This window comes from Lampris incognitus, chromosome 17, assembly GCF_029633865.1.
Source record: "Lampris incognitus isolate fLamInc1 chromosome 17, fLamInc1.hap2, whole genome shotgun sequence".
Taxonomy (NCBI): Eukaryota; Metazoa; Chordata; class Actinopteri; order Lampriformes; family Lampridae; genus Lampris; species Lampris incognitus.
The window spans coordinates 31,337,714-31,363,666 of record NC_079227.1 but is presented as its reverse complement, the minus strand read 5'-3'; the positions used below and the strand labels follow the sequence as shown (position 1 = coordinate 31,363,666).

Genomic DNA, 25,953 nt, shown 5'->3' with positions numbered 1-25,953 from the left:
ATCTCAGATGGTTGGTGCAAGGCTCATCTTTGTCATCTGATCTAGCTGTAAGTGAAGAGTCGTCCACATAGACCCCGTCCACAGACACCCACCTGCCTGTGGTACACTGTCTTGACAGCAAACGGAGCCGCTTGGCTCATCTTTTTAAAACGCAATAACACGCCTGATCATTTCTGTTGCTGCCAGAGCATAACCAACCATCTGTCATATCAGGATCCCATCCGAATCCCTGAGGATCCCTGATAGAGGCCTTGTGAGACACCATGCAGCCATGTTTGACCCTGTGGGTTTGTGAGGGGGGGGGGTTAAATCAAAGGATTCTGGGAGATTTGAAACCTGAACCTCGGAAAAAACTGAAATCTGGGGCGTCCAGTTAGCGCAGCAGTCTATTCTATTGCCTACCAACACGGGGATCGTTGGTTCGAATCCCTGTGTTGCTTCCGGCTCGGTCGGGCGTCCCTACAGACACAGTTGGTCGTGTCTGTGGGTAGGAAGCCGGATGTGGGTGTGTGTCCTGGTCGCTGCACTAGCGCCTCCCGTGGTCGGTCGGGGCGCCTGTTCAAGGGTGGGGAGGGGGAACTGGGTGGAATCCTCCCACGCGCTACGCCCCCCTGGTGAAACTCCTCACTGTCAGGTGAAAAGAAGCGGCTGGCGACTCCGCATGTATGGGAGGAGGCATGTGGTGGTCTGCACTCTGCAGCCCTCCCCGGATCGGCAGAGGGGGCGGAGCAGCGACCGGGACGGCTCGGAAGAGTGGGGTAATTGGCAGAGTACAATTGGGGAGAAAAGGGGGAGTGTGCAGTACATAATAATGAGATTAAAGGGGGATTTTCAAAACTGTTTCGTGTTTTACTTCTCTGATTGTAGCCACGTGCGCGCGCGCGCAGGTACCATAGTGCAATACTGTGCAACCTGTAAAGGCTGGTGTGGATTTACAGCATTATCCTGCAACCCCAGCCAGCCTTTCACCGTCACTCTTACCCTCCTTTTACCCTCCTGCAAACCCATCTTACTACCGTCCATCGTCTCGCGCTGATGTGAGCCGAACCCGAGACAAACTCCTCCAGCACGCGGCGCTTCTGGTTCTCGCGATTTTATTTGGCCGCCGCGTCGATTGAAAACGGGGGGTGGGGGTGTGGGGGGGTATACATGCATGTGTACGTGTAGGTATATATATGTGTGTGTATGTACCGGACTCCGGGCAGATGGATCGAGTCTAAATCTGTACGGAGACAGAGAAGGAGCTGGCGGCTCCTGGCGGTGCAGCGCTCCCATTGGCTGACGTCTGTAAAAAAAAAAAGGGGGGGTGGGGAGGTGTTCGCTCCGTCTCTCCAACACCCCCCCCCCCACCACCACCTCCTCATCCTCAGCGAGGACGGAGCGATGCGGAGACAATAGAGGGAGAGGGGAGAGTCTGCGGAGTGCCGGAGGTCCGCTGAGCAGGGACTGCCCTTTCGATGGCGCCGCATAAGGAATAGGACGTGAACGGAAGCGGGTGCGTCGTATCGCGCCGATCCGGCCTAGTATGAGCCCACGTCAGCCATCCGTCCGTCCGTCCGTCCATCCATCCATCTCTCGCTGCACCTGCCCGGCCTGACCGGGCTAACGGCGCTTCATAAGCCCTCGAATGGGCACCGGAGCCTGAATGGTGAGTGGACTAACGGGACCGGTATCTGCGACCCGGATCGCGGACGTGCGCGTTGCACTGCAGCATCGCCGAACCCAGCGGGGCTCAGCATCTGCGTGCGGCAGCAATTGTCACTCGATGTCGTTCGGATGCGTTTTTCTTTTGTCCGACGCATGACTGGGTAGACACTCCGCCACCAAATGCGTGTTGTTGTTGCTCCTCGGCGGCGCCACTGTCACTCATATCTGACGACCAGTGCCCTCCGCTAATTACCATGTTGCAGACATCAAATGTCCGTTTCTAGAATTGACGAGATTGATCATTTAACAATCCCCTCTTGCCCCCCCCCCCTTTCTCTAAACACACGCAAACCCCATGTGGGTTTTCCTCATTGCTGTTAACTGTCCTCAGTGGTCCGGTGGTCTGTATTTTGGAGACAGTCAGGGATGGGGGGGCTATCCCAGTGTCGGCCAGGTGTCTGGAGCACTGATCTGGGCTCCATTACACCAAGTGACATTGATTTTTCATCAGAGTCAACCCAGTCAGGGAGGATCTGAGGACAGAGAGACCCAGAGAGACGGGGGGGGGGGTGTCTGTCTCCGTTACAGCAGGTGGGTTTCAAAGTAACATAGCTTGCAGAGTGATTAACCAGATTGGACGGGTTTGCTGCTGAGTAGTAATTGTTGCAAATTCAGGGGGCAGCCGGGAACCGCCGCAGCCGGGACGCGAACCCGGATCTCCCGCACCACGGGCGACTACGTTAACCAGTCGACTGGTTAGCGTAGTCGCCCGTGGTGCGGGAGATCCGGGTTAACCAGTCGACTAAAGGGTCCGACTACGTTAAACAGTCGACTAGTCGGACCCTTTGGTCGACCGGTTAACGTAGTCGCCCGTGGTGCGGGAGACCCGGGTTCGCGTCCCGGCTGCCCCTTGAATTCGCCACGCGATGGAGGACGGTATGGTCTTGCGTCTATGTTATGTCTCTCTTGCGTTTTCCTCCTTCAAGTCATTTTGGTCACTCAGCATGCATAATGAAAACCTCTATTGGGTTTGCCTTGCAACTAAATACAACAGAGAGAGAGAGAGAGAGAGAGAGAGAGAGAGAGAGAGAGAACGGAAAAGTTTGCCTGAAAGAAAGCAACAAAAAAAAAAAACCCCAAACAAGAGAGGCGAACCTTTATCGGCCGATGGAATGAAAAGGTCTAGTCATCGTGTGTCATCTGCTCATAGTCATCTGTCCTCTTTATCTAAACAACATATTGGTACCAAAAACAAGATGCGGCGCTGTCAGCATCCCCAGAGTGCCACACAAGAGCAGTTCGAGTGCTTGACAGAAGGGCTGGAGGCGTGAACAACCTTGCCAAGGGGGTTCAACCTGCCAGATTCTACACTGTCCCCCAATGTCTTTTATTTCTTTACACATTCTGAGGCAGGGTCGAGCAGCGTGCGTGCGTGTGCGCGCGCGTGTGGTAAGACAGCGCAGCTGACCAAAGGGGGCATAACAAATTTGCATGCGCGATTGTGCACGTATATGTATGTCCCTCTCCACACACACACACACACACACACACACACACACACACACACACACCCGAGCCGGATGAGTCACATATCACAAGTAGGAAGGGTTGACTGACTGTTGGACCTGTCTTTGCTCTGGGTCAGTCTTGTCCTAATCAAATCCAAATTCAATACCTGTATGGCTTTCTTTTTTCGGATTTCCCCCCCTTTTCTCCCCATTGTACCCGGCCAATTACCCCACTCTTCCGAGCCGTCCCGGCCGCTGCTCCACCCCCTCTGCTGATCCGGGGAGGGCTGCAAACTACCACATGCCTCCTCCCATACATGTGGAGTCACCAGCCGCTTCTTTTCACCTGACAGTGAGGAGTTTCACCAGGGGGACGTAGCGCGTGGGAGGATCACGCTATTCCCCCCCCCGACCAGAAGAGGCGCTAGTGCAGCGACCAGGACACATACCCACATCCGGCTTCCCACCCACAGACGCGGCCAACTGTGTCTGCAGGGACGCCCGACGGGGATTCGAACTGGCGATCCCCGTGTTGGTAGGCGACGGAATAGACCGCTACGCCACCCGGACGCCCTGCCAGTGTGGCTTTCAAAGGCGGCAAATGCGTCTCTGTCTCTATGTTTCGTCCTGTCACACTATTTGTCTACAATAGGGGAGACGCCGTGGGCCGTCTCAGACGAAAGACGACTAAACGTGGCGATGTCTTTGGTCGAGGCTACGTAACGGTGGTCCTACGTCGCACTGTGAGACGGGTTGAAAGACGGTCGTTATTGTGGTCTTGCGACCGAAGATAACCAGGGACAAAAGTCTTGACAGCGTCAGAAATGTAGGACGACCATCTCACAACGTGGCTGCTGCTACGACCTACGTCTACTAACCAACCAATAGAAATGCAGCGCGTAATGACGCACTGATCCAACGCGGCGCGCAATCTTTGCTGCCGCTAAACACAAACAAACAGACTGTTAGCGTCTGTGACCCAAATGCGATGGATTCAGCAAAACACTAGGAGGCTGGTAGGGGCTAGTTCCCATCGATGCAGAGAACGGTCAACTGAGCATGCGCGAAATGCCTCTACCACGCCTCCACACGCCCTGCGTAGCACCCAGGCGCTAGGATTCTAGGAAGACTCGCCCCTACCCTGCGTCTGATTAGCTAATTTTAACCCTAACCCAACCCTAACCTACCCAAACAACGGAGGCGACGAGTACTTGCGCATGCCCAGTTAACCGTTCTCTGCATCGACGGGAACTAGCCTCTACCCTAGGACCCTACTAGATAATTTTTACAAACACGCGAATGCGGCGACTATTGAAAAGCCTCGATTTCTGCTTGGCGCCATGTTGCTCTACCAGCGGCGCATATTGATTACGCGCGCTGATGACGTTTTTATGGACTTCCGCCGTAGCCTGCGATTCAGTAGGCGTTGTCGTACAGTTTACAGTCGGGGGTGGGCGATCTTACCCAGAAAGGGCCGGTGAGGGTGAAGGTTTTTGTTCCAACCAAGCAGTTACACACCTGTGTCTCCTAATCAAGTTCCTCGGCAAGGACTCTACCGTTGATTAGTGGGATCAGGTGTGTAACTGCTTGGTTGGAACCAAAACCTTTCAGCCACACCGGCCCTCTCTGGGTAAGATTACCCACCCCTGGGTCATCAGACTTGATGTCGTACCCAAGTTTATTAGATCCACATCGCACAGTGTGGCTTGCAATAAACTTATAGGATTGCTAAACTCTCACAGTCTGTAGGAGGCTTAAGGCTGGACTGGTTAAAGCGTTTATCACATGGGCGGCGCCAAGGCATCGGGTATGAGGAGGCTAAATCCGTGAAACATTACAGTAAAAAGAACAAAACCTCGTTTTAAACCAAATAAGCTTACCTTGCTGAGTGCAAAGGCACATTATTCATATCCTGTTTGAAATGCCCTGTGAACCGACCCGCCGTCGTTTGAATCCGTGGCGCTGGATCGTCACTCATCTAGGCAACACTTCCGGGGGGCGGGGCCTTTATCTATTTACTCTGCTGCCCGGATGGAAACTCAGCTCTGAGAGGCGTGGTCCGTCTTTCTGCTCTTATTGGGCAATGATACAATGACGTGTCTTTGATCGACTTGTTGTGGCGTTGTTGCTGAGCGCAAATTACGTCGTCGCCCCCCCCACACACACACACACACACACTTTTTCTACCCAATTGTACTTGGCCAACTACCCCACTCTTCCGAGCCACACCGGTCGCTGCCCCACCCCTTGTGCCGATCCGGGGAGGGCTGCAGACTACCACATGCCTCCTCCGACACATGCGGAGTCGCCAGACGTTTCTTTTCACCTGACAGTGAGGGGGACGTAGCGCGTGGGAGGATCACGTCATTCCCCCCAGTCCCCCCCCCGAACAGGTTCCCCGACCGACCAGAGGAGGCACCAGTGCAGCGACCAGGACACATACCCACATTCGGCTTCCCACCCACAGACACGGCCAGTTGTGTCTGTATTGTTTTCCTCCACAAAGTGCGCGCCTCAAATAACAACCCGTTCTCAAATACCGGCGCGTCGTCACACCCCTCGCGTGTGAAACGCACCGGGCTTTCAAATGATTTAAACCCATCGCCGGCAATAGTTGATTCCCAGAGCAACCAGTATTGACCCGACCGCACCAGAATAAAATGTTGGCATTTTACGTGTCTTCCAATCACAGATATGTTAAAATCTCGATGTTTCTGATGCAAGAGTATTTTAGAGGGACAGCTCAGGTTGGACGGTTTGGAGACAAAGCAAGAGAGGCCAGATTGAGATGGCTTGGACATGTGTGGAGGAGAGATGCTGGGTATACTGGGAGAAGGATGCTGAGTATGGAGCTGCCAGGGAAAACGTATTGCAGTATAATGTCTAGGAATAGGATGCCAAATGAAAAATTATATTCTTTGGATCAACGTTCTGTGAGGCTGTATAATTTAAATAGAAGGGAAACTGAAAGGGACAGAAAGCAGTGAGACTATTAGCGATACATATTCATGTTTCTCAGCTGTCCTGTCATTCGTACCACAGAGACCGGATGTGAAGTCCTGTCGTGAGCCCAAAAGTCGCCGCCCCCCGCTATGAGAGCAAAGGGTGGTTTCCTTCAGCGGGCGAGCCGACTGACAGGATTCAGCAGTCGTTTCTAAACACGGGGGGGGGGGATTTTGACTGGGATCTGGAGGCTCTACAGTGCAGTGTTGCTTGCATGTAAAACCACTGTAGATGCAGATGAGCTATATAGTGTAGCGAATTCGGGGGGCAGTCCGGGAACCGCCACAGCAGGGACGCGAACCCGTGTCTCCCATTCCGCAAGCGACAACGTTAACCAGTCGACTACAGGGTCCGACCCGTTAGTCAAGGACCAACATGTCTACTTATTCATGCACGTTACACTATACTGACCTTTCTGGAAAATACCATGAACTGATTTGGTGGTAACTATGGTGGATTTTTGGTTTTGAATCTTAATTGCATCAGCTGGTCTCATGTGTGTCACAGACAATCGCAATACAAAGATACCATAACGACCACGGACGACTAGACTCGCTGGCTAACGGGTCGGACTGGTGAGCGCAGTGGGTTCGGGTCCCGGCCGCCCCCTGATTCTCTCCAGTATAACTACTACTTTTTTCTTTGTATTCTGTGTTTCTGCCACCTCCTTCACCAGCACAGTCTCACGCGGAAGTTATACTTTCCGCGTCCGCGAGTACGTGAGGTCCACGAGGGTCCGCGTGCCGTAAATGTCGTCATCAGAGGGTGTGCGCGTAGGACATCTGCGCACCTCCAATTTTTTTCCGTCCGCGCGGACTTGCGATTGAGCGGCCGCACACACCATTCCCTTGCTTTCCGCTTTTTTCTTTTCTTTTTTTCTACAACTGTGCTAAATACAGAAAACAAAGCAGCTCTTCTTCTTGCACGTATGTCGCCATTTTGCCCGGAAATACGTAACGCCGATGTACCGCGCATGTGCGAAACGCGTACTCCAAGTGGATTCCAGTAAGCAGTATCAACAGAAGCACAACGCGCTCGCGCGCGCACATAATAGGTGTGTGTGTGCGTGTGTGTGTGTGTGTGTGTGTTAACACGCCAGGGATCTGCCAGCCTTGGCGTGTGGAGAAAGGCCGGCGCTACGCGGCGAGGAGCATTTGGATGGCTGCGACTCCTTTTTGTTATTCATATGGCGGATTAGAAAAACAGATAACCTCACAGACGGCCATTTAAACCCCCTCAGAGCGTCCTTAACATGGCCTGGCGCCGTGTGGGGGTCTTGTCTCTTGCAAATCAGAAGGAAGGCCACCTGCAGCTCCTACGTTTGCTCTGGTTATTTCAGGACACACACGACACGTTTTGATCTATTTTTTTCAGTTTAGGACTCAGCTGGGGGGGGGGGCAGTTGTTATTACCTCAGCATCCTGAGACGTGTCAGCAGGTCGGCTTCGCCCCGCTGGTTGCGTAAGCAGATCTGGTCAGTCGCAGCCACCGCTCCCTGTGTTCGCTCGGGGGTGATCGGACCCCGACGTTACCGAGCGTCAGAGACTGACTGGGGGAGGGGTGTATGGTTCTGGGGGTGGAGGTGAAGGTGGAGGTGGAGGTGGGAGTGGGGGTGTGGCGGGGGCGTTGAAAGGGATGTGGTTAATTTTTTGTTGTTTTTTGGTTCGTTTGGTTCTTTCCATCATATTACACATCCGCTGTAACATTGTAGCCTCTCCTTCTTCTTCTTCTTCATGCTCAGCGCATGAAGAAGATATCAAACCGACGTCATAGGATAGGACACACTTCCCATTTCTGCCGGTCATTTCAGATGTCTTGAGACTGCTAAGGTGCGTTCCAAGAATTTCACCCCCTTTGTTTGTCTATTGAGAGGGTATAAAGGTGATTTTACTTTTTTTTTTCTTCTTCTTCCATTTTTCTCCCCATTTGTACTTGGCCAATTACCCCACTATTACTCACACCCGGCTTCCCACCCGCACACACGGCCGATGGGGTTGTAGGGACGCCCGACCAAGCCGGAGGTAACACGGGGATTCGAACCGGCGATCCTGGTAGGCAACGGAATAGACCGCCACACCACCCAGACGCCTAAGTGGTTTTACTTTATGTTCTTTTTTTTAAAGATGATTTTACTTTTTATCCGACATTGAGAGCTCATATGACGTCACAGGCACAGACACATAGATTGTAATGTCTGGTGGGCTGGGGGCGTCCGGGTAGCGTAGCGGTCTATTCCGTTGCCTACCAACACGGGGGTCGGCAGTTCGAATCCCCGTGTTACCTCCACCTTGGCCGGGCGGCTCTACAAACACAACTGGCCGTGTCTGCGGGTGGGAAGCCGGATGTGAAGAGTAGCGTAATTGGCCAAGTACAATTAGGGAGGGAATGTGTCGACGCCTCACTTCCTGTGACCTGATGACTCACCCACAGATAAGTCCAGCACCTCCTCTGCAGAAACACCGATACTGCCACTCTCTTTGTGGTGCGCGCGCGCACAGGAGAGAACGTGACTGTGGGGCTTATCAGTCGCTGCCCCCCGACCACCACCGCACAGCTGCCACCGCACAGCTGCCCCCCGGCCACCACCGCACAGCTGCCACCGCACAGCTGCCCCCCGGCCACCACCGCACAGCTGCCACCGCACAGCTGCCCCCCGGCCACCACTGCACAGCTGCCCCCCCCCGGCCACCACCGTACAGCTGCCCCCCGGCCCCCACCGCACAGCTGCCCACTGGCCACCGCCGTACAGCTGCCCCCCGGCCACCACCGTACAGCTGCCCCCCGGCCACCACCGTACAGCTGCCCCCTGGCCACCACCGTACAGCTGCCCCCCCCCGGCCACCACCGTACAGCTGCCCCCCGGCCACCACCGTACAGCTGCCCCCTGGCCACCACCGTACAGCTGCCCCCCCCCCCCCCGGCCACCACCACACAGCTGCCCCCCGGCCACCACCGTACAGCTGCCCCCCCCCGGCCACCACCACACAGCTGCCCCCCGGCCACCACCGTACAGCTGCCCCCCCGGCGACTGTTCGATAAAATTCCTCCGCCAAGAACGGACGAGGTTTTGTGGATTAGCCACAATGTTTTGGACCGTGTATCGAGGTCAAGCTGAAGATAACACTGTGGTGTCACGACCAATCTCGCCTCATTCGCGCGCGCGCGTGCCTACACACACTCACGTAACACACACACACGCACACGCACACGCACACACACACACACACACACACACACACACACACACAGGCAACTCTGTAACCTCTCATTTTCATTTCCTCTAGAAGGCTCACCTACCGGTGGAGCTGCTGATATGAGACGGGGAAAAGGGCAGTTAGATAACTACATTCCTCAACACCAACAATCCACTTAGCAATAATTAACTTCACGATTAAGTGATTAATAACTGTGATCGGGATATAGGAGGCCGACCCAACATGAATGGGATTATCCATTTAGCCGTAATCATGCAGCCCTACCGCACAATGTGTGTGTGTGTGTGTAGGTGTGTGTGTGTGTTTGTGTGTATGTAGGTGGGCAGGTGTGTGTGTGTGTGTGTGTGTGTGTGTGTGTGTGTGTGTGTGTGTGTAGGTGGGCGGGTGTGTGTGTGTGTAGGTGGGCGGGTGTGTGTGTGTGTAGGTGGGCGGGTGTGTGTGTGTGTGTGTGTAGGTGGGCGGGTGTGTGTGTGTGTAGGTGGGCGGGTGTGTGTGTGTGTAGGTGGGCGGGTGTGTGTGTGTGTGTGTGTGTGTGTGTGTGTGTGTAGGTGGGCGGGTGTGTGTGTGTGTAGGTGGGCGGGTGTGTGTGTGTGTAGGTGGGCGGGTGTGTGTGTGTGTAGGTGGGCGGGTGGGTGTGTGTGTGTGTAGGTGGGCGGGTGTGTGTGTGTGTAGGTGGGCGGGTGTGTGTGTGTGTAGGTGGGCGGGTGTGTGTGTGTGTAGGTGGGCGGGTGTGTGTGTGTGTAGGTGGGCGGGTGTGTGTGTGTGTGTGTGTGTGTGTGTGTGTGTGTAGGTGGGTGGGCGGGTGGGGGGAGACGGACACGGATAGCCGAGCGTGGCAGCATCCTGCCTTGCCATGTAAGCCGTCCTGGCCTTCGACAGGTTACAAACGGCCCTCTGTGTACAACTCCTGCAGAGCGCAGCACCACAGGCAGGCTGCACGGCTCCTGGCTGCTGTGGACGTGTGCACATGTTGGAGCGCATGAGTCTCCGAGGCTGAGCGTTGTTGTTTTTTTGAGAGAGAGACAGGGAGGGAGAGATGGAGAGAGAGACAGACAGGCAGACAGAGAGCCAGGGAGGGAGAGATGGATAGAGAGACAGAGAGAGAGAGAGAGCGAGAGTGAGACAGAGAGATGGAGAGTGTGAGAGACAGACAGACAGACAGACAGACAGACAGACAGACAGACAGACAGACAGACAGACAGACAGACAGACAGACAGACAGACAGACGGAGAGCCAGGGAGGGAGGAATGGATAGAGAGACAGAGCGAGACAGAGAGATGGAGAGAGTGAGAGAGAAATGGGGAGAGACAGGGAGGGAGAGATGGATAGAAAGAGAGAGAGAGAGACAGACAGACAGACAGACAGACAGACAGACAGACAGACAGACGGAGAGCCAGGGAGGGAGGAATGGATAGAGAGACAGAGCGAGACAGAGAGATGGAGAGAGTGAGAGAGAGACGGGGAGGGAGAGACAGAGAGAGACAGAGAGAGACAGGGAGGGAGAGATGGATAGAAGAGAGAGAGAGAGAGAGAGAGAGAGAGAGAGAGAGAGAGAGAGAGAGAGAGAGAGAGAGACAGACAGACAGACAGACAGACAGACAGACAGACAGAGAGAGACAGGGAGAGATGGACAGAGAGAGTGAGAGACAGAGAGTGAGGGGGGGGAGAGATGGACAGAGAGAGTGAGAGACAGCGAGACAGAGAGAGACAAAGAAACTATATGATGTCTCTATGTATGTCTCTCTCTCTCTCTACACCTCCACTGGAAATTCATCACCTAAGCTGACTCATTTCTCCCCCCCTGCCGGTGTCAGCGGCTCTTCCTATCGGCTCCACACACACAACAACAACAACACAACACAACACAACAACAACAACACAACACAACACAACACCACCCTGCCGCTGTGTCACAGTGGGCCCACGGAGAAGGATGACATGCACTTCACAAGTGTGTGTGTCTGTGTGTGTGTGTGTGGTGCCATCGCTGATGATGATGATGATGACCTTGATGATGGGACCCGGACCCCCCCCCTCCCCCCCAGCGGACCTTTTTGTTAATATTTTGAGTCTATTTCACCTTCAGTAGTTCATATCAGCTGAGCGGGTCGTGTAGCGTGTGAAAGCGGAGAGCAGGAACAAGCTGTCCTTGTTGCCAGCCGACAAACAAAAGAGGACTTGTGGGAAGTCAGGAGGGTTTTTTTTGTGTTGTTTTTGTTTGTTTGTTTTAATTTTGAGCTTGGCAGAATGGCATATTCATAAACCTCTGCTTCCGGATGGGGAACGCTTGCTGCCCAGCATTTTTAAGTTACGTAACGACCGATGAGTCCATGTGTGTGTGTGTGTGTGTGTGTCCATATTTTTTTCTCTCCTCCACACATGTGCAGATCTATACAGTGAGGCACAGGTCAGGACTTGGCAGGTCTCTCTGCACCGAGGGGAAAGGGGGAAAAAAAAGACCAATGGCTAAGAATAATCACACTGCAGCAGGAATTGGATTTGCTCGGGGCCGGTTATTTGCCGATTGTGTGTTTGCGTGTGTGCGACTCAGCTCAGCCCCGGCGTTCCCCTCAACCTACTTGCATTTCCTTCAGCTTTCATCGGCGACAGTTAGCATTTTCAACAACTATCATATTACAGGCCAGCAGAGCAGACTCCGCACTTTAGATAGGAACACCAAGAGCATGCTGACCTTGAAGATGAGAGGAATTCAATCCATCCCTCCTTCCATTACATGTACACTAAATGTGTACCTACATATTGCGTCCATTTTTTGTGTTTCCGCCCGCATGTCTACAGTATGATAGACTCGCCCCAATTAGCCAAAACATTAAAACCACCTGTCTAATATTGTGTAGGTCCCCTTCGTGCCACCAAAAACAGCTCTGACCCATCGAGGCATGGACTCCGCAAGACCTCTGAAGGTGTCCTCTGGTATCTGGCACCAAGACATTAGCAGCAGATCCTTTAAGTCCTGTAAGTTCTGAGGTGGGGCCTCCATGGATCAGATTTTTTTTCCCCCAGCACATCCCACAGATGCTCGATCACAATGAGATTTGGGGAATTTGGAGGCCAAGGCAACACCTTAAACTCTTCGCCATGTTCCTCAAACCATTCCTTAACAATTTTTGCAGTGTGACAGGGCGCATTATCCTGCTGAAAGAGTAAGTAAGTAAAATTTCATTTATATATCACCTTTCAAAATCTAGGTAACAAAGTGCTTTACAAAAGGGATAAAAGGTTAAAAGAACAAAGATGAGCACGATACAAACATTACAACAGACTTGACTTGACATTACAACAGCACAATAAGAATAGTTAGAAGCATCTAAAATCAAAATAGTGTACTTGACTCAAACACAAAAAGACTTAGAAAAAGATGGGTCTTCAGCTGTGACTTAAAACACCCATGAGAGTCTGCTGACCTGACTCCCAGGGGGAGACTGTTCCACAGCCTGGGACCAAGGACAGCAAATGCATGGTCCCCTCGTGTTTTCAATGTTGAGTGAGGTACAACTAGCAGGCCTCATTCAGAGGACCTGAGGGCCTAGCAAAGGTATACGGTATTAGTCGTTCACTAATATACTCTGGAGCAAGAAAGCCTTATAGATGATGAAGATCTTGAATTGAATCCTAAATTTAATTGGAAGCCAGTGTAGTGACATCAGAACCTGGTTGATGTGAGCGATATGAGGTCTTAGTGCGGAGCCTTGCTGCAGAGTTTTGGATTAACTGTAACTGGGTAACAGCGTCTTGGCTTAGGCAGGAGTAAAAGACATTACAGTAGTCTAAGTGGGAGGGCACAAAAACATGGACGACCATTTCCAACTGCACTAAAGATAACAATGGAATATTTTTGCCATATTCCTCAGGAGAAAGTAGGACTGATTAACTGCCTTGACAAATTTATCGAATTTCAGCTGGTAGTCAAAAATGACTCCTAGGTTTTTGGAAAAAGATTTTTGTTTAGTGGCCAATGAATCACTGTGTTGGAAGATACAAGAAGAGACATGATCTGCGGTGAAAACCAGAACTTCAGTTTTACTGTGATTTAATTGAAGAAAATTTTGAGACATCCGGTTACTAATCTCGGCCAGACACTTGTGCAGGGTAGTTAAATGTGAGAGGTCACCAGGCCTAATGGAAAAGTAGAGCTGTGCATCATCAGCGTAGCAATGATAAAATCACAACTAAACTGACGGATCAAGTGTCCTAAGGGGAGCATATATAATGAAAATAAAATGGGCCCAAGAATTGATCCCTGAGGCACCCCACAGCCAAAGGAACACAAGTGGATACCTTGTCATCAGCGGATACAAAAAACTTCCAGTTGGATAAATAAGAGGACACCCAGTTCAGTGCAACACCAGATATTAAACCAATTTTTCTTGCTGATCAATTAAAATGGTGTGCTCAATAGTGTCAAAGGCCGCAGACAAATCTAGAAGAAATAAAATAGCAATTTCACCATGGTGAAGCTGCATGAGAATATCATTCGTGACCCTTAGCAAAGGTATCTCGGTGCTGTGCTTCTGACGCAAGCCTGATTGGTATTTATCAAATCTGTCATTTTCTTCAACCAGCCCCAGAAGTTGCTTGCAGACCCAATTCTCCTAAATCTTAGATATAGAAATTGGTCTACAATTCATTGGTATGCTAGGATTTAAGTGCGATTTTGTTAGAAGGGGTTGAACTGTGGCCACATTAAAGGATTCAGGAACATAGCCTGATGAAAGGGACTGGTTCATAATAGCAAGCAGAGATGGTCCAATAACGCTAATTGTTGTTATTTAAGTAATTTGAGAGGTACATTCTCAACAGGACACACGGAAGAGCAAGTGTGGGGAACAGTATCAACCATATCCCCGAGGGAGATGGGAGAAAATTGATCTAGTAAGACTGGAGAGGTGTGAGGTGGCTCAGTATGGGGGCTAGGTGTGCTGTGGGACACGATAGATTCTCTTATTCCATTGAATTTGTTCACAAAAAAGGATATTTTTTCACAATCCTGCACCAAAGGTGGGGGCATGCTGGAAGCTGAGTTTTTTAAGAGGCGGTCAATAGATTTAAAATGAAACCTAGGATGGTGTTTGTTTGTGGTGATGAGATTATTGAAATAAGCAATTCGTGCAACTTTAATTTTTTTATGCAGCAAGATCCTCAAGCCTTTCATTTGAGTATAGTGGACATGCAGTCGTGTTGTGTGGTTTTCCACCTATGCTCTGCTTGTCTACATTCTCTTTTCACAGAATGGATGTCATTTATCTAGGAAGATGAATTGGTGTTAGAAAGCGATTTGGTCTTGAGAGGGGGTGGTAGCTTCTAGAGCAGATGCTCATATGTTATTAAAAATTATTAACCATGTCATCAGTATGTGAAAATGAGGACCCACCTTGATCCAACACAGAACAAGTAGAAGAAAATATCTATTGAGTGACTGTTAGGCGACATTCTACAGTGTGTCAGTAAATGTTGTATCCAGATGAACTGATTCAGCCTTCTTTGATTTTCTTACCTGGATTATTGAGCATGCATGAAGACATTCTACAGTGTGCTTCTGGGTTAAAATGGCTTGATGTATACAAGTATCTAACATAAAACATTTATGGTCAGAGATAAAATCATCCAATTTTAGAGAGCTAAGTGTCATGCCCAAGATAAAAACTAGGTCATGGGTATGGCCACGGATAAGGGTGGGATTCTTTATATGTTGTAAAAAAATGAAAATACTCAGTTACACTAATAAAATCCCTTGCTGGGGCATCTGTTGCATCATCTACATGAAAATTAAAATCACCAACCATAATTACTTCATACTTGAAAATCGCAGCAGCAATAAAAAAAAAATCAGAGAACTCAGATAAAAAGTTACTGTTCAGTTTTGGTGGACGGTAAATGACAATCAAGAAGAATCAAGAATCAAGAAGAGCTTTATTGTCATTGTCCTAAGCACAACGAAATTGCAGTTGTGTCAACCTCAAAATGGTGCGTGCATAGAAGAGATAATATGAAATATCAGCAGTACAAAGTACAGAGTCTAGACAAAGTAAATGCAAAATATAAGCAGTATAAAGGTATAAAATACAATACAGTTAATGATAAAATACACCTTACAAGGTGCAAAAACATCATCAGCAAAAATGCAGTAAAGGTGCAGTGGACAGATATGAAGTGGCTTAAAGTGACATGTAAGTAAATATATATGCAAATATTGCACGTGCCCAATGTTGGCAGCACATCAGTCTCGTTGGACTGAAAAGATGTCTGAGTTCATTAGTGCCACAGCTTTTGGAAAGAAGTGGTTTTTCAGTCTCTTTGTGTGTGTGCAGATTGATCTGAAGTGTCTACCTGATGGGAGGGGCTGAAACAGATGGTGTCCAGGGTGTGCAATATCATTTATGATGTTTTTAGCCCTCCTCACACAGCGGGTGCTGTGAAGATGTTCTAGTGAAGGCAGCTCAATGCCAACAATGTCCTGTGCTGTTTCCACAACATGCTGGCAGGAGTTTTTTTTGTCAGCTTTGGTGCAGTTGCTATACCAGGCTGTCATGTAGTTTGTTAGGATGCTCTCGATGGAGCATGTATAAAACTTGATAAAGCAGTTTTTGGGGGAGATTGGCTCTCCTTAGCCTCCCCAGAAAATTATGGCGTTGTTGTGCCTTACTCACCACTGCTGAGGCGTTGTCAGCCCATGGGAGGCCCTCTGTGATGGTGACTCCCAGGAACCTGGAGCTGGGGACTCACTCCACAGCCTCTGTGTTGATGTGGACAGGACTGTGTGATCTTTTTGGAGGTCTGAATGTCCATGATAGTGTCCTTGGTCTTTTTGGTGTTTAAGACCAGGTTGTTTTAGCACACCACGCTATTAGGTTCTTCACCTCTTGCTTGTATGCCGCTTCGTCGTTGTCCGATATGAGCCCAATTACTGTTGTATTATCCGAAAACCTAACAATAGTGTTTGAGTTGTGGATGGGTTGGCAGTCATATGTGAACAGTGCATAAAGGAGGGGGGCTCAGCACACAACCCTGGGGGATGCTTGTGCTCAGGATGAGGGTGGAGGATGTGTGCTTTCCAAGTGTTACAGTCTGGGGGCAGTGGATGAGGAAGTGCAGTATCCAATTGCATATGGAGGGAGTTAGTCCTAGTTTGTGGAGTTTGTCGACTAGCTTGTTTGGTATGACGGTGTTAGACGCCGAGCTATAATCAGCAAAGAGCATCCTGACGTTGGTGTTGGGTCTTTCCAGGTGAGAGAGGTCTGTATTTAGACCCCACACAGATGGCGTCCTCAGTCGATCTATTTGCCCGGTAGACAAACTGTTATTGGCCTAGATCAGCTGGGACAATGTGTTCGATGTGGTCAATGCTGCTGCTGGGACAATACAACATACAGGATTAGTGCAGCGGATAAGAACATGAGAGTCTCAAAGCTGTTAAATTGTTTTAAAAGTAAGAAGAGGGCATTTAAAAATGTTTTGAAAAACCACAGATAGGCCACCACCATGGCCACTAAGCCTAGGGGGGATAAAATAGCTAACATTTGGGGCGGGGGGGGGGGCTCCAAAATTTAAGAAAAAAAAATCTAATTTCTGGGACAAAAGAAGTCGTTTAATACAAATGTCTTACTAGAGAGGGACCTAACATTTAACGAACCAAATTTGACAAAGGGGACTTTAACATCACCAGTGTTCAGGAGCGAAGTTATAAAAGTGAGCCTAACCAGATTTAAATAGGTTTTGCATATTGCACTATAGCATTTGTATGGCCTATTGATTATAACTGGTGATAGAGAGGCTCTCTGGATTGTCACAAGAATTATTTGGGCTGCAGGGGAAGCCAGTGGTACAAAACATGAGGTGAAGAGGTCGCTGGGGATGAAGAAGAGCAATCAGTAACCGGTGTGTAGCCCAGAGCTGTTTTGGAGTGAATAGTGGTCAGTCAGTGATGTGAGGCTATAGTAACTGCATGAAAAAATATTTGCTGAAAGTGCACTAGTGCCATGGAAGCTGTGCGGATACCATGTCTGCTGAAAAAGGGAGCTTGTTCCCAGAAAAGATTAAGATTATCAATAAAATTGTGTGATGGACAGACTGACTGCAGCCATGTGTGAAGAGAGAACAGCCAACTAAAACATCCAATACCTCAGCCCAATGTGAGAATAGGGCCTGAGATGAAGGCAGACTTTCCAGTTTTTTAATTTGTTAAAATACTGTTTTAAAACGTCAGACTGCTGCTTGATGATGTTGTTTGTGCCAACATGGATAATAACATTATGAACATATGGGTGTTTGCTGAGAAGACACGGGATCTGCGGCATAATGTCTACAATTTTAGCACCTGCAATGGATCACTGGCATTTTTTATTTAATATGTCTTAGGACGGACTCACTGATGATCAGGGATGTAGGAGTGTGCAGTGGGGGCTTGCGGTGGAACGATGTGTTCACAGCCCGGGGAGCAACGTATCTGCCAGCTGGTTCTGAGGAAGTGACAGCCAGCTTCGATCACTGGCCGGAGAGATTGACCGAGCAGCCGGACAGTGCCACCGGCACACATCGAGGCAGTGGCTGCAAGGTAAGATGGAGGTCTCGTGTCAGTCCAGTCCCATTCGTCCAGGATGCTGTACCGGTTGGTGGGCTGAAGCTCAGGAGGAGCAGTGGCCATAGGTGGGACATCTGTAGTGACAGCCAAAGGCCCCGGAGTAGCGTCCACAGCGCAGCCCAAAGCAGCGAGGGTGAGACTGGACAGAGTACGGACAGCCGCAGGCAGGGCTCAAGCAGCAGTTGCACCAGCAGTGGGATAGCCTACGTAGGCAGCAGCCATGGATTTATCCACTGGGTGGACCAGAACATCTACAGACAGAGCTCCGAAGTTATTTGATGGGTTGAGAGCTGGAGGTGAAATCAACCGGACAGCTCTTCTTGCAGTTTCTGACCACCACTTCGGCCCAAGCGGCCTTGGAGTTCAGGGTCAAGCAGGAGGATGGTCTTGGCAATCCTTCTGCTCACAAGCAGCAACGCACTGTGTATCCTGACATCTATCTATCATAGCCAGCATTAACTTTTTCAGCAATCTGAGCTACAGCAGCTGTTCTGTAGGATCGGATCAGACTTCCTAGCCTTCGCTCCCCACAGGGATCAGTGAGCCTTGGGCGCCCATGACCCTGTCGCCAGTTAACTGGTTGTCCTTCCCTGGACTACTTTTGCAGGTACTGACCACTGCATACTGGAAAAACCCCACAAGACCTGCCATTTTGGAGATGCTCTGACCCACTCGGGGATGTAACATCTAGCCATCACAATTTGGCTCATGTCGAAGTCGCTCAGATCCTTACACTTGCCAATTTTTCCTGCTTCCAACACATCAATTTCAAGAACTGACTGTTCACTTGCTGCCTAATATGTCTCGCCCCTTGACAGGTGCCATTGTAATGAATTACTCAATGTTATTAATTTACTTGTCAGTGGTTTTAATATTTTGGCTGATTGGTGTATTTCAATCATATATGGGCCACTAGACCCAATTCAACACATACCTTGCACACTATACAGGCTTTGGTCAATGAGAAGGAAGTATTATTTGAGAAGGCTCATGGCAAGCTGCAATCTTCTGACTGCTGTACTAAACCCAATGAAACCTTAATACAGCATATACATCAAACATATTTTTAATTTCTGGATTTTTTTTCTTCTCTTTTCTGCAGTGACACCAGCTGTTAGCTGCTTCTCTTGTCCTGCCCGACTGTCAGTCAACCCTTGGTCTCCACCTCGGTCCATCCCCTGAACCAGCACCCCCTCCACTGCTTCCCAACATGAGTTCCTCTCCACTGGTGTCACGTGCCAACATGGACATACTGGACGAGCTGCAGCTGATCGCTGCTCAGAACCTTGAGAGTTTAGAGGTCAACAAGTACTATGAGGTCATCAGGGAGCTGGGTAAGGGCACCTACGGGAAGGTGGATCTGGTCGTCCACAAGATCAGAGGTGAGGGACAATGTATGTATGCATGTGCTATATATGGCGTATATTCATACATGCCCCCTCACTGTAAACATGTTCAAACTTTGCCCATACTCCTTCGATCTCACATAACAGGTACAAAAATGGCACTGAAATTCCTGAAGAAGAAGACCACCAAGCTGAAGTCTTTTCTAAGGGAGTATAGCATCTCTCTCTACCTGTCACCGTGCCCCTTCATTATCAACATGTTTGGCATCGCCTTTGAGACAGACGACTATTACGTGTTTGCACAGGAGTATGCTCTGGCGGGCGACCTCTTCGACATCATTCCCCCGCAGGTAGTCACCTTATTCCGGTTATCGCTACCCACAATTATTCCTCATCATATAGTGTTAATGAAAATCACATAATGTTATGAAATGTTCAATTGAAGCTGATTGAGAGAATAATGCATTTGATTTTCAGCCACTACCAAATACCGTGCATGTTTTTCTATCAGCACACGAATACAACATTATCCCTATCTTGATCGTTCTCTCTCTCTCTCTCTCTCTCTCTCTCTCTTATACTCCTAATAACCTTTAGGTTGGTCTTCCCGAGGCAGTAGCAAAGCGCTGTGTGCACCAGGTAGCCATAGCTTTGGACTACCTACACTGCAAGAAGCTTGTCCACCGGGACATCAAGCCAGAAAACATCCTTATTTTTGACAGAGAGTGCCGCAAGGTCAAGCTCTCCGACTTTGGCATGACCCGCCGAGCAGGCTCACCGGTCAAAAGGGTAAACTGCTCATCTCAAAACTATAATGCAACTATAATGCCCATATCATAGAAAGTTGAATCAGCCCATCTGGACGCAACGTTTATTGACAGAAACGTTTCATCACTCATCTAAGTGACTTCTTCAGTCTCAACTGACTGGAATCCCCACCCTTATAAACAATACAGTTGATTAATAAAACTGAAACCAACTATCAGTTTCATATGCACATGTGTACTATCCACAGAGGACGGGGGAATAGTTGCAATCACAGCACTGTAAGATGGCGACAGATGTTCCTCCCTATCAAATAGGGAGGAGCGCTGGTTTGAACAGGGAAAGAGGCCACCTATGTGAAGAGGAAACGACCATCACTGAACCGGGCCGGGGGGGGGGGCTAAGAGTACATCTGTTGCCATTTTATAATGCTGTGATTGCAGTCATTCCCAAATCCTCTGTGAATAGTACACATGGCCGTTGAAACGCTAGTTAATGGTCACGCCTATTTGTCAATGAAACCGGTCGTTATGCCACTGTATTGTTTATAAGGGTGGGGATACCTGCAGTCAGTTGAGATTGAAACTTAGATGAAGGATGAAACGTTTCTGTCAATAAACGTTGTGTCCAGATGAACTGAGTCACCTTTCTTTGATTTTCTTACCTGGATTATTGGGCATGCATAAAGACATACTGCCCATAACACCACATTGCTTATAGAGTAATGTCTAACCGATAATGCTGGGTTTCATGTGAAAACATCATATACTTATTTTGGTAAAAAATTGAAAAATTATTAAATCATCTGACACCAATTGTTTAGTTTCTTTTAAAAACTCAAAAATAGAATACACTACTATGACACTTTTAGTATTTGGCAGGTAGATTGCTTAAGACACGAGTCATCTTTAACAATAGTGAGCTGCGTTCAAGCTAGCAATCATCTATATTAAACTCATTGTTATTACAGTCTGATAAGTCAAAGGTCATAAGTCATCTCCTGGCTGGACGACGACAACGCCCTCCTTGCTGGCGCCCCGGCGTCGGCCACCAGACCTCTGGAGCTTGTTCAGAAAGCTGCAGCTCGTCTGGTGTTCAACCGCCCTAAGTTTTCCCACACAACTCCCCTTCTCATGTCCCTACACTGGCTCCCAGTAGCTGCTCGCATCCAGTTTAAGACTCTGGTGCTAGCCTACAGGGCAGTGAAAGGTCTCCTTCCTATCTCCAGGCCATGGTCAAGCCCTACACTCCCGCCCGACCACTTCGCTCTGCTGCCTCGGGACGCCTGGTTGCCCCGTCGCTCAGAGGCCCCTGCTGCCGATCGACCCGGTCATGGCTCTTTTCTGTCCTGGCCCCACAGCGGTGGAATGAACTCCCCACTGATGTCAGGACAGCGGAGTCGCTGCCCATCTTTCGGCGCAGGTTGAAAACTCACCTCTTTAAGAACTACTACCCCGTTACTTGCTCTCAGCACTTATTGTATTCACTCATTAAATTTTTTTTTTAAATCTCTTTCTTGCACTTTTACTTTAGCACTGGTTTTGCTCTTAGATGCTTGTTTAGATGCACTTATGACCTCTGATGACTAGTAGATCTCCTGATACATTAAATGTACTTATTGTGAGTCGCTTTTGATAAAAGTGTTGGCTAAATGACTGTAATGTAATGTAAACTAGGTACCTTCTTGAAAAATGTTTTGGCTGTTTTCAAATGATTTATGTTCAATTCCATTTGTGTCGTATACCATTGTGCCAATGTGTTACAGTAACATTATGGTTTTGTACTCTGCACCATGTTAATATGGGCTTGAGTTTAATAAAGTTCAAAAATGATTTTACTGGTACAGACGCGGCATGTTTCCTTACGGGAGGAACATCTTTATGTAAAGCCTGCAAAGTAAAGCAGACCATTATACCAATCCAACATTTTCATTTTGCTGTCCCCTCCCGCCCCCGTTCCCCACTCCAGGTGAGCGGCACCATCCCTTACACCGCCCCGGAGCTGTGCGACATGTCACGCAATGAGGGCTTCTGCGTGGACTACAGCACGGACGTGTGGGCCTTCGGCGTGCTCCTCTTCTGCATGCTGACGGGCAACTTCCCCTGGGAGAAGGCGCTGCCCTCCGATGCCTTCTACCAAGAGTTTGTCCGCTGGCAGAAGCGGCGGACGAGCGTGGTGCCATCGCAGTGGCGCCGCTTCACCGAGCAGGCCCTGCGCATGTTCCGCCGGCTGCTCTCCGTGGAGCAGGAGCGCCGCTGCTCCGTCAAGGAGGTGTTCGGATACTTCAGCCACTGCTGGATGCTTGACAGCGAGAACAACAACAACGGCAACGTGGCAGGGGCTGGTGGCGAGAGGGAGAGGGAGCGAGAGAGGGAGAGGGGAGGAGGAGGGGTCCGGGGAGACCCGGACGGCACCACCGGCACCATCTCCTCCTCCTCGTCTGGCGAGGAGGAGGATGAGCTGCTGGTGGAAAGGATGAAGCAGCAGACTCTATCCCCATCCTCGCCTCTGTCGCCAATGGCAGTGGAGCGGGGGAGCGTGGGGCCTACCAAGGCCGGGGTCGTGGAGCCCGGCGGCGGGGGCCACCACTTCGTGTCCGTCTCCACCACCAGCTCGGTGTCCTCCACCAACAGCTATGAACGCGTGCCCAGGGAAAACAACTCCCCGGGGGGCCGCATGCTGGTGACCACCCCCATAGAGATCTGTGTGTGAGGGAGACGCGCACCTTTATATACCCATCAGGCCATCATCACCCTGGTCAGTCCATCAGGTCAACGAGCATGCATGCGCAAACACACACACACACACACACACACACACACACACACACACACGATACATACAAAGAGTGAATATGCGAACACACGATCCTGTAACACAAAGCTTGGAAAAAGAATGGCGGAGAAACGGAAGACCGTTACACAAACCGTCAACACAACACAACAGATGTCCTTTGTGTATATCGCTAAGTAGAACTAGAAAACACACATTCCTGATCATGACCGTCTTTAGCCGAGCTTTTGGTCAAATTTCTTACATGGCGGCAGGAGGTTTCCCAGCCAGGTCGGTCTCTATGGAAACAGGGCCGTCCCGTTCAGTTTGGTGAACTGTCTCGGCGCTCTCCGCAATACAGGGACGAAGGCAAAAACGTTGAGGAAAAAGACTCCCAGCACTACATAACACCTGAAAAGAAGACCAAAATGTATTTCCTAAAGCAATATTTTAAGCAAAAAAAATACAAAAAAATACAAAAATAAATAAATAATAATTAAAAAAAACTGAAACTGGAAGAATTCTGTAAGGTCATTACAGGATGGGGCAAGCTATCATTTTTGAAAGAAAAAACAAACAAAAAACAAACAAACAAGGGGGCAAAGAGAGGTTCTATTGATTTGTATTTTTGGAGTTCATGGAAATACCTTGTCAGACAAAAAAATAAGCAGCCGATGGGTTTGATGTTTAACGTATTACAAAATGTGAAAGTGAGTGTTTGTGTGTGTACCACTGTGCGTTGTAAGTATGAATCGAAAAAGATGATTTAGCGCAACGACCTTCCTTTCTGAGTTCAGATCTTTCTTGTTTATTTGAATCTTATATAAAAAAACGCCAGACTCTATTTTTTCTATTGGTTTTGTAAAATAGCTGTTTTCTGTTCGACTTATTTAACTCGACAACGAGGCTTGATTTAGGGCACGTCTGTGCCAAACCCACCTGTTTGTGCAACTTCCGTGTTCGCTTTGCTGCTGTAAATACTGAACGGATGTACGTATCACAGCTGGAGCGCTCGAGGCCGGCAGATGGCGGAAGGGGAATCGTTTGTTTTGCGCAGCGCGAGTGGGATTATTTTCCCGCCGTTGGCGGCGAACCAAGATGTCGCCGAGCCTCTCCCTTTTTTTCTTCTTCTTGCCCCTACTCCTCACACATCCGGCTTCCCACCCGCAGACGGCCAATTGTGTCTGTTGCGACGCCCGACCAAGCCGGAGGGAACACGGGGGATTCGAACCGCCGACCCCCGTGTTGGTAAGGCAACGGAATAGACCGCTACGCTACCCGGGCTCGCCGAGCCCTTCCGGATGGTTGACGCTAGAGCCAACGGGGTGTAGGCACGGAAGTAGACGCGATTGGCTGTTGCGTCGGCCAACAGACAGCGCGGAACCTCGAAGCGCGCCGATTTGAAACAAACGACGCGCACTGACACATTTAGCTAGCTAGCTTACAACTGACCTTAACATTGCCAGATCGCACTGTAACGATAGCTAACGTTAACGCTTGCTAACGACGGAAATTTCAAAGCGTTTAAACCTTGACCAACAACCAATCACGCCTACTTCCGTGCCTACACCCCGTTGGATCTGGCGCCAACCTTTCCGAATTCCGATAGGACGACGCTCATGATGTACGTCACTTCCTCCCTGTCCGTCACGTCCTCCCAGTTGTCCGCCTCAAATCACATGCTTCACAGTTAAAAAAAAATGGAGTATTTTCTACTCACTCCGAGCTTTTCTGTCTTCTTCGACGAGAGCTAACAGAAGTTTTTGTCAGGAAAACGAAACCAAAACAGAACAACGCTGGTTAGCGTTTTTGTCAATTCGACCTGAAAAATGTTCGGCGAGGATGCACCGTCACATTTTAAAGAAACTGCATGATGAGTAGCTCAAACATACCTTCGTGAATATTTGAACAGGCTTTACAAAGAGAGAGGGAGGGGTGTGTGTGTGTGTGAAAATATTGTGATGTGAAATTTTGCTGTAGCACAATTTCTTGCATTGTGTCCCGAGAGTGAATATCGCTGTTGTGATCTCTTGGGACAACCTAGGGCTATAAATCGGAACAATAATTACTTTTTATTCAGTGTATTGTGTTTGTACGCTATTAATGTTGTGTATCCATCTCGGGACAAAGAAATGTTATGAGCTGAGCATGAAACTGACTGGTAGGGAATTTAAAGTCTCCTGTCATCTTTAAGTCCTCTTTAAGAGGACCCCCCCCCCAAAAAAAGCCTTCTGTTGGCAAAGTAGAATGACATGCAGAGATGTTTTTTGATTTTGGAAAAATAAGATTATGTTCTTTGACGGATCATAAAGGGAACTGAAATAGTGTGGGGGGGGGGCGTTGGAACGTGTCAGAATGGGCATTTCATGCATTGAAATTTCAAGACATAATCTGCATGAATTTGTATGTGATAAAGCTCTATTGTGAAATAATTAAAAAAAAATCTGTTCACTGTTTCTGTCACAAGCCGTAGCACTCCATACCTCAGATATTGTAGTTTTAAGCAAAAGCCCGGAAAAGTCAGGAGCTTTAATTAAACATTAATCTGCTTCGATCTGTTAAATAATCTGGGTCATCCTATCCAAAAGACCGTCTACTGTCTTTCAGAAAACCCCAAATCGGGCATCGGTCAGAAGCCCCGAGTTCTCCCTGTGACAAACAAGCCCTCACATCAGCGAGCTCCTATGCAGATTACATCTTGTGACAATCTGACGTCATCGCCAGTGCGCCGACTCCAAACAATGGCCGGCCCCGATACGAACACTGTAATAGTGTTTTGACTCCGCAGGCCATCATTGCTCACAAGTAGTTGCCAACATCGATCCCGGAAAACTACGTAATCCCCCCGAGCAGGGTTTTCCAAAGGCCCCGTTCATGCCATCCAGATTCAGCTGGGGGGGGGGGGGGGTTCGGGGAGAAGTCCCATCCACGTTGTGTGGAAGAAGCGAAGATCTCCATGGCATGTTTATCATGTAGTGGCATTCTACTGGATACTTTAAAGCAGTGTTTCTCAACCTGGGGTCCGCGGACCCCTAGCGGTCCGTGGTGTAATTGCAAGGGGTCCGTGAAAATAAAATATCTTTAAAAAAAAGATCCT

General features: G+C 49.3%; 1 protein-coding gene and 1 long non-coding RNA gene across 2 annotated transcripts; one reads left to right on the top strand and one right to left on the bottom strand.

The window, feature by feature from the left end:
• Nucleotides 1-1,450: 1,450 nt before the first annotated feature.
• bsk146 (brain specific kinase 146) lies at nucleotides 1,451-22,796 on the top strand. Its single transcript, XM_056297511.1, has 6 exons — nucleotides 1,451-1,648; nucleotides 19,076-19,355; nucleotides 19,467-19,669; nucleotides 19,917-20,108; nucleotides 22,053-22,392; nucleotides 22,486-22,796. The coding sequence occupies exons 2-6, from the start codon at nucleotides 19,184-19,186 to the stop codon at nucleotides 22,794-22,796; spliced, it is 1,218 nt and encodes a 405-aa protein (XP_056153486.1). The 5' UTR covers nucleotides 1,451-1,648; nucleotides 19,076-19,183.
• Nucleotides 16,680-24,043, bottom strand: LOC130127790 (uncharacterized). Its single transcript, XR_008811851.1, has 3 exons — nucleotides 23,796-24,043; nucleotides 23,122-23,267; nucleotides 16,680-16,741 (listed from the first exon to the last, which is right to left on the bottom strand). It is a non-coding gene; the product is annotated as an uncharacterized LOC130127790 (long non-coding RNA).
• Nucleotides 24,044-25,953: the final 1,910 nt, after the last annotated feature.

What these genes read in the sequence shown, in the direction of transcription:
- bsk146 (XM_056297511.1), top strand. Translation starts at nt 19,184, where the DNA reads ATGAGTTCCTCTCCACTGGTGTCACGTGCCAACATGGACATACTGGAC. An exon ending in TCGACATCATTCCCCCGCAG is followed by an intron (nt 19,670 to 19,916) that starts GTAGTCACCTTA and finishes AATAACCTTTAG; the next exon opens with GTTGGTCTTCCCGAGGCAGT. An exon ending in CCACTGCTGGATGCTTGACA is followed by an intron (nt 22,393 to 22,485) that starts GCGAGAACAACA and finishes GGGTCCGGGGAG; the next exon opens with ACCCGGACGGCACCACCGGC.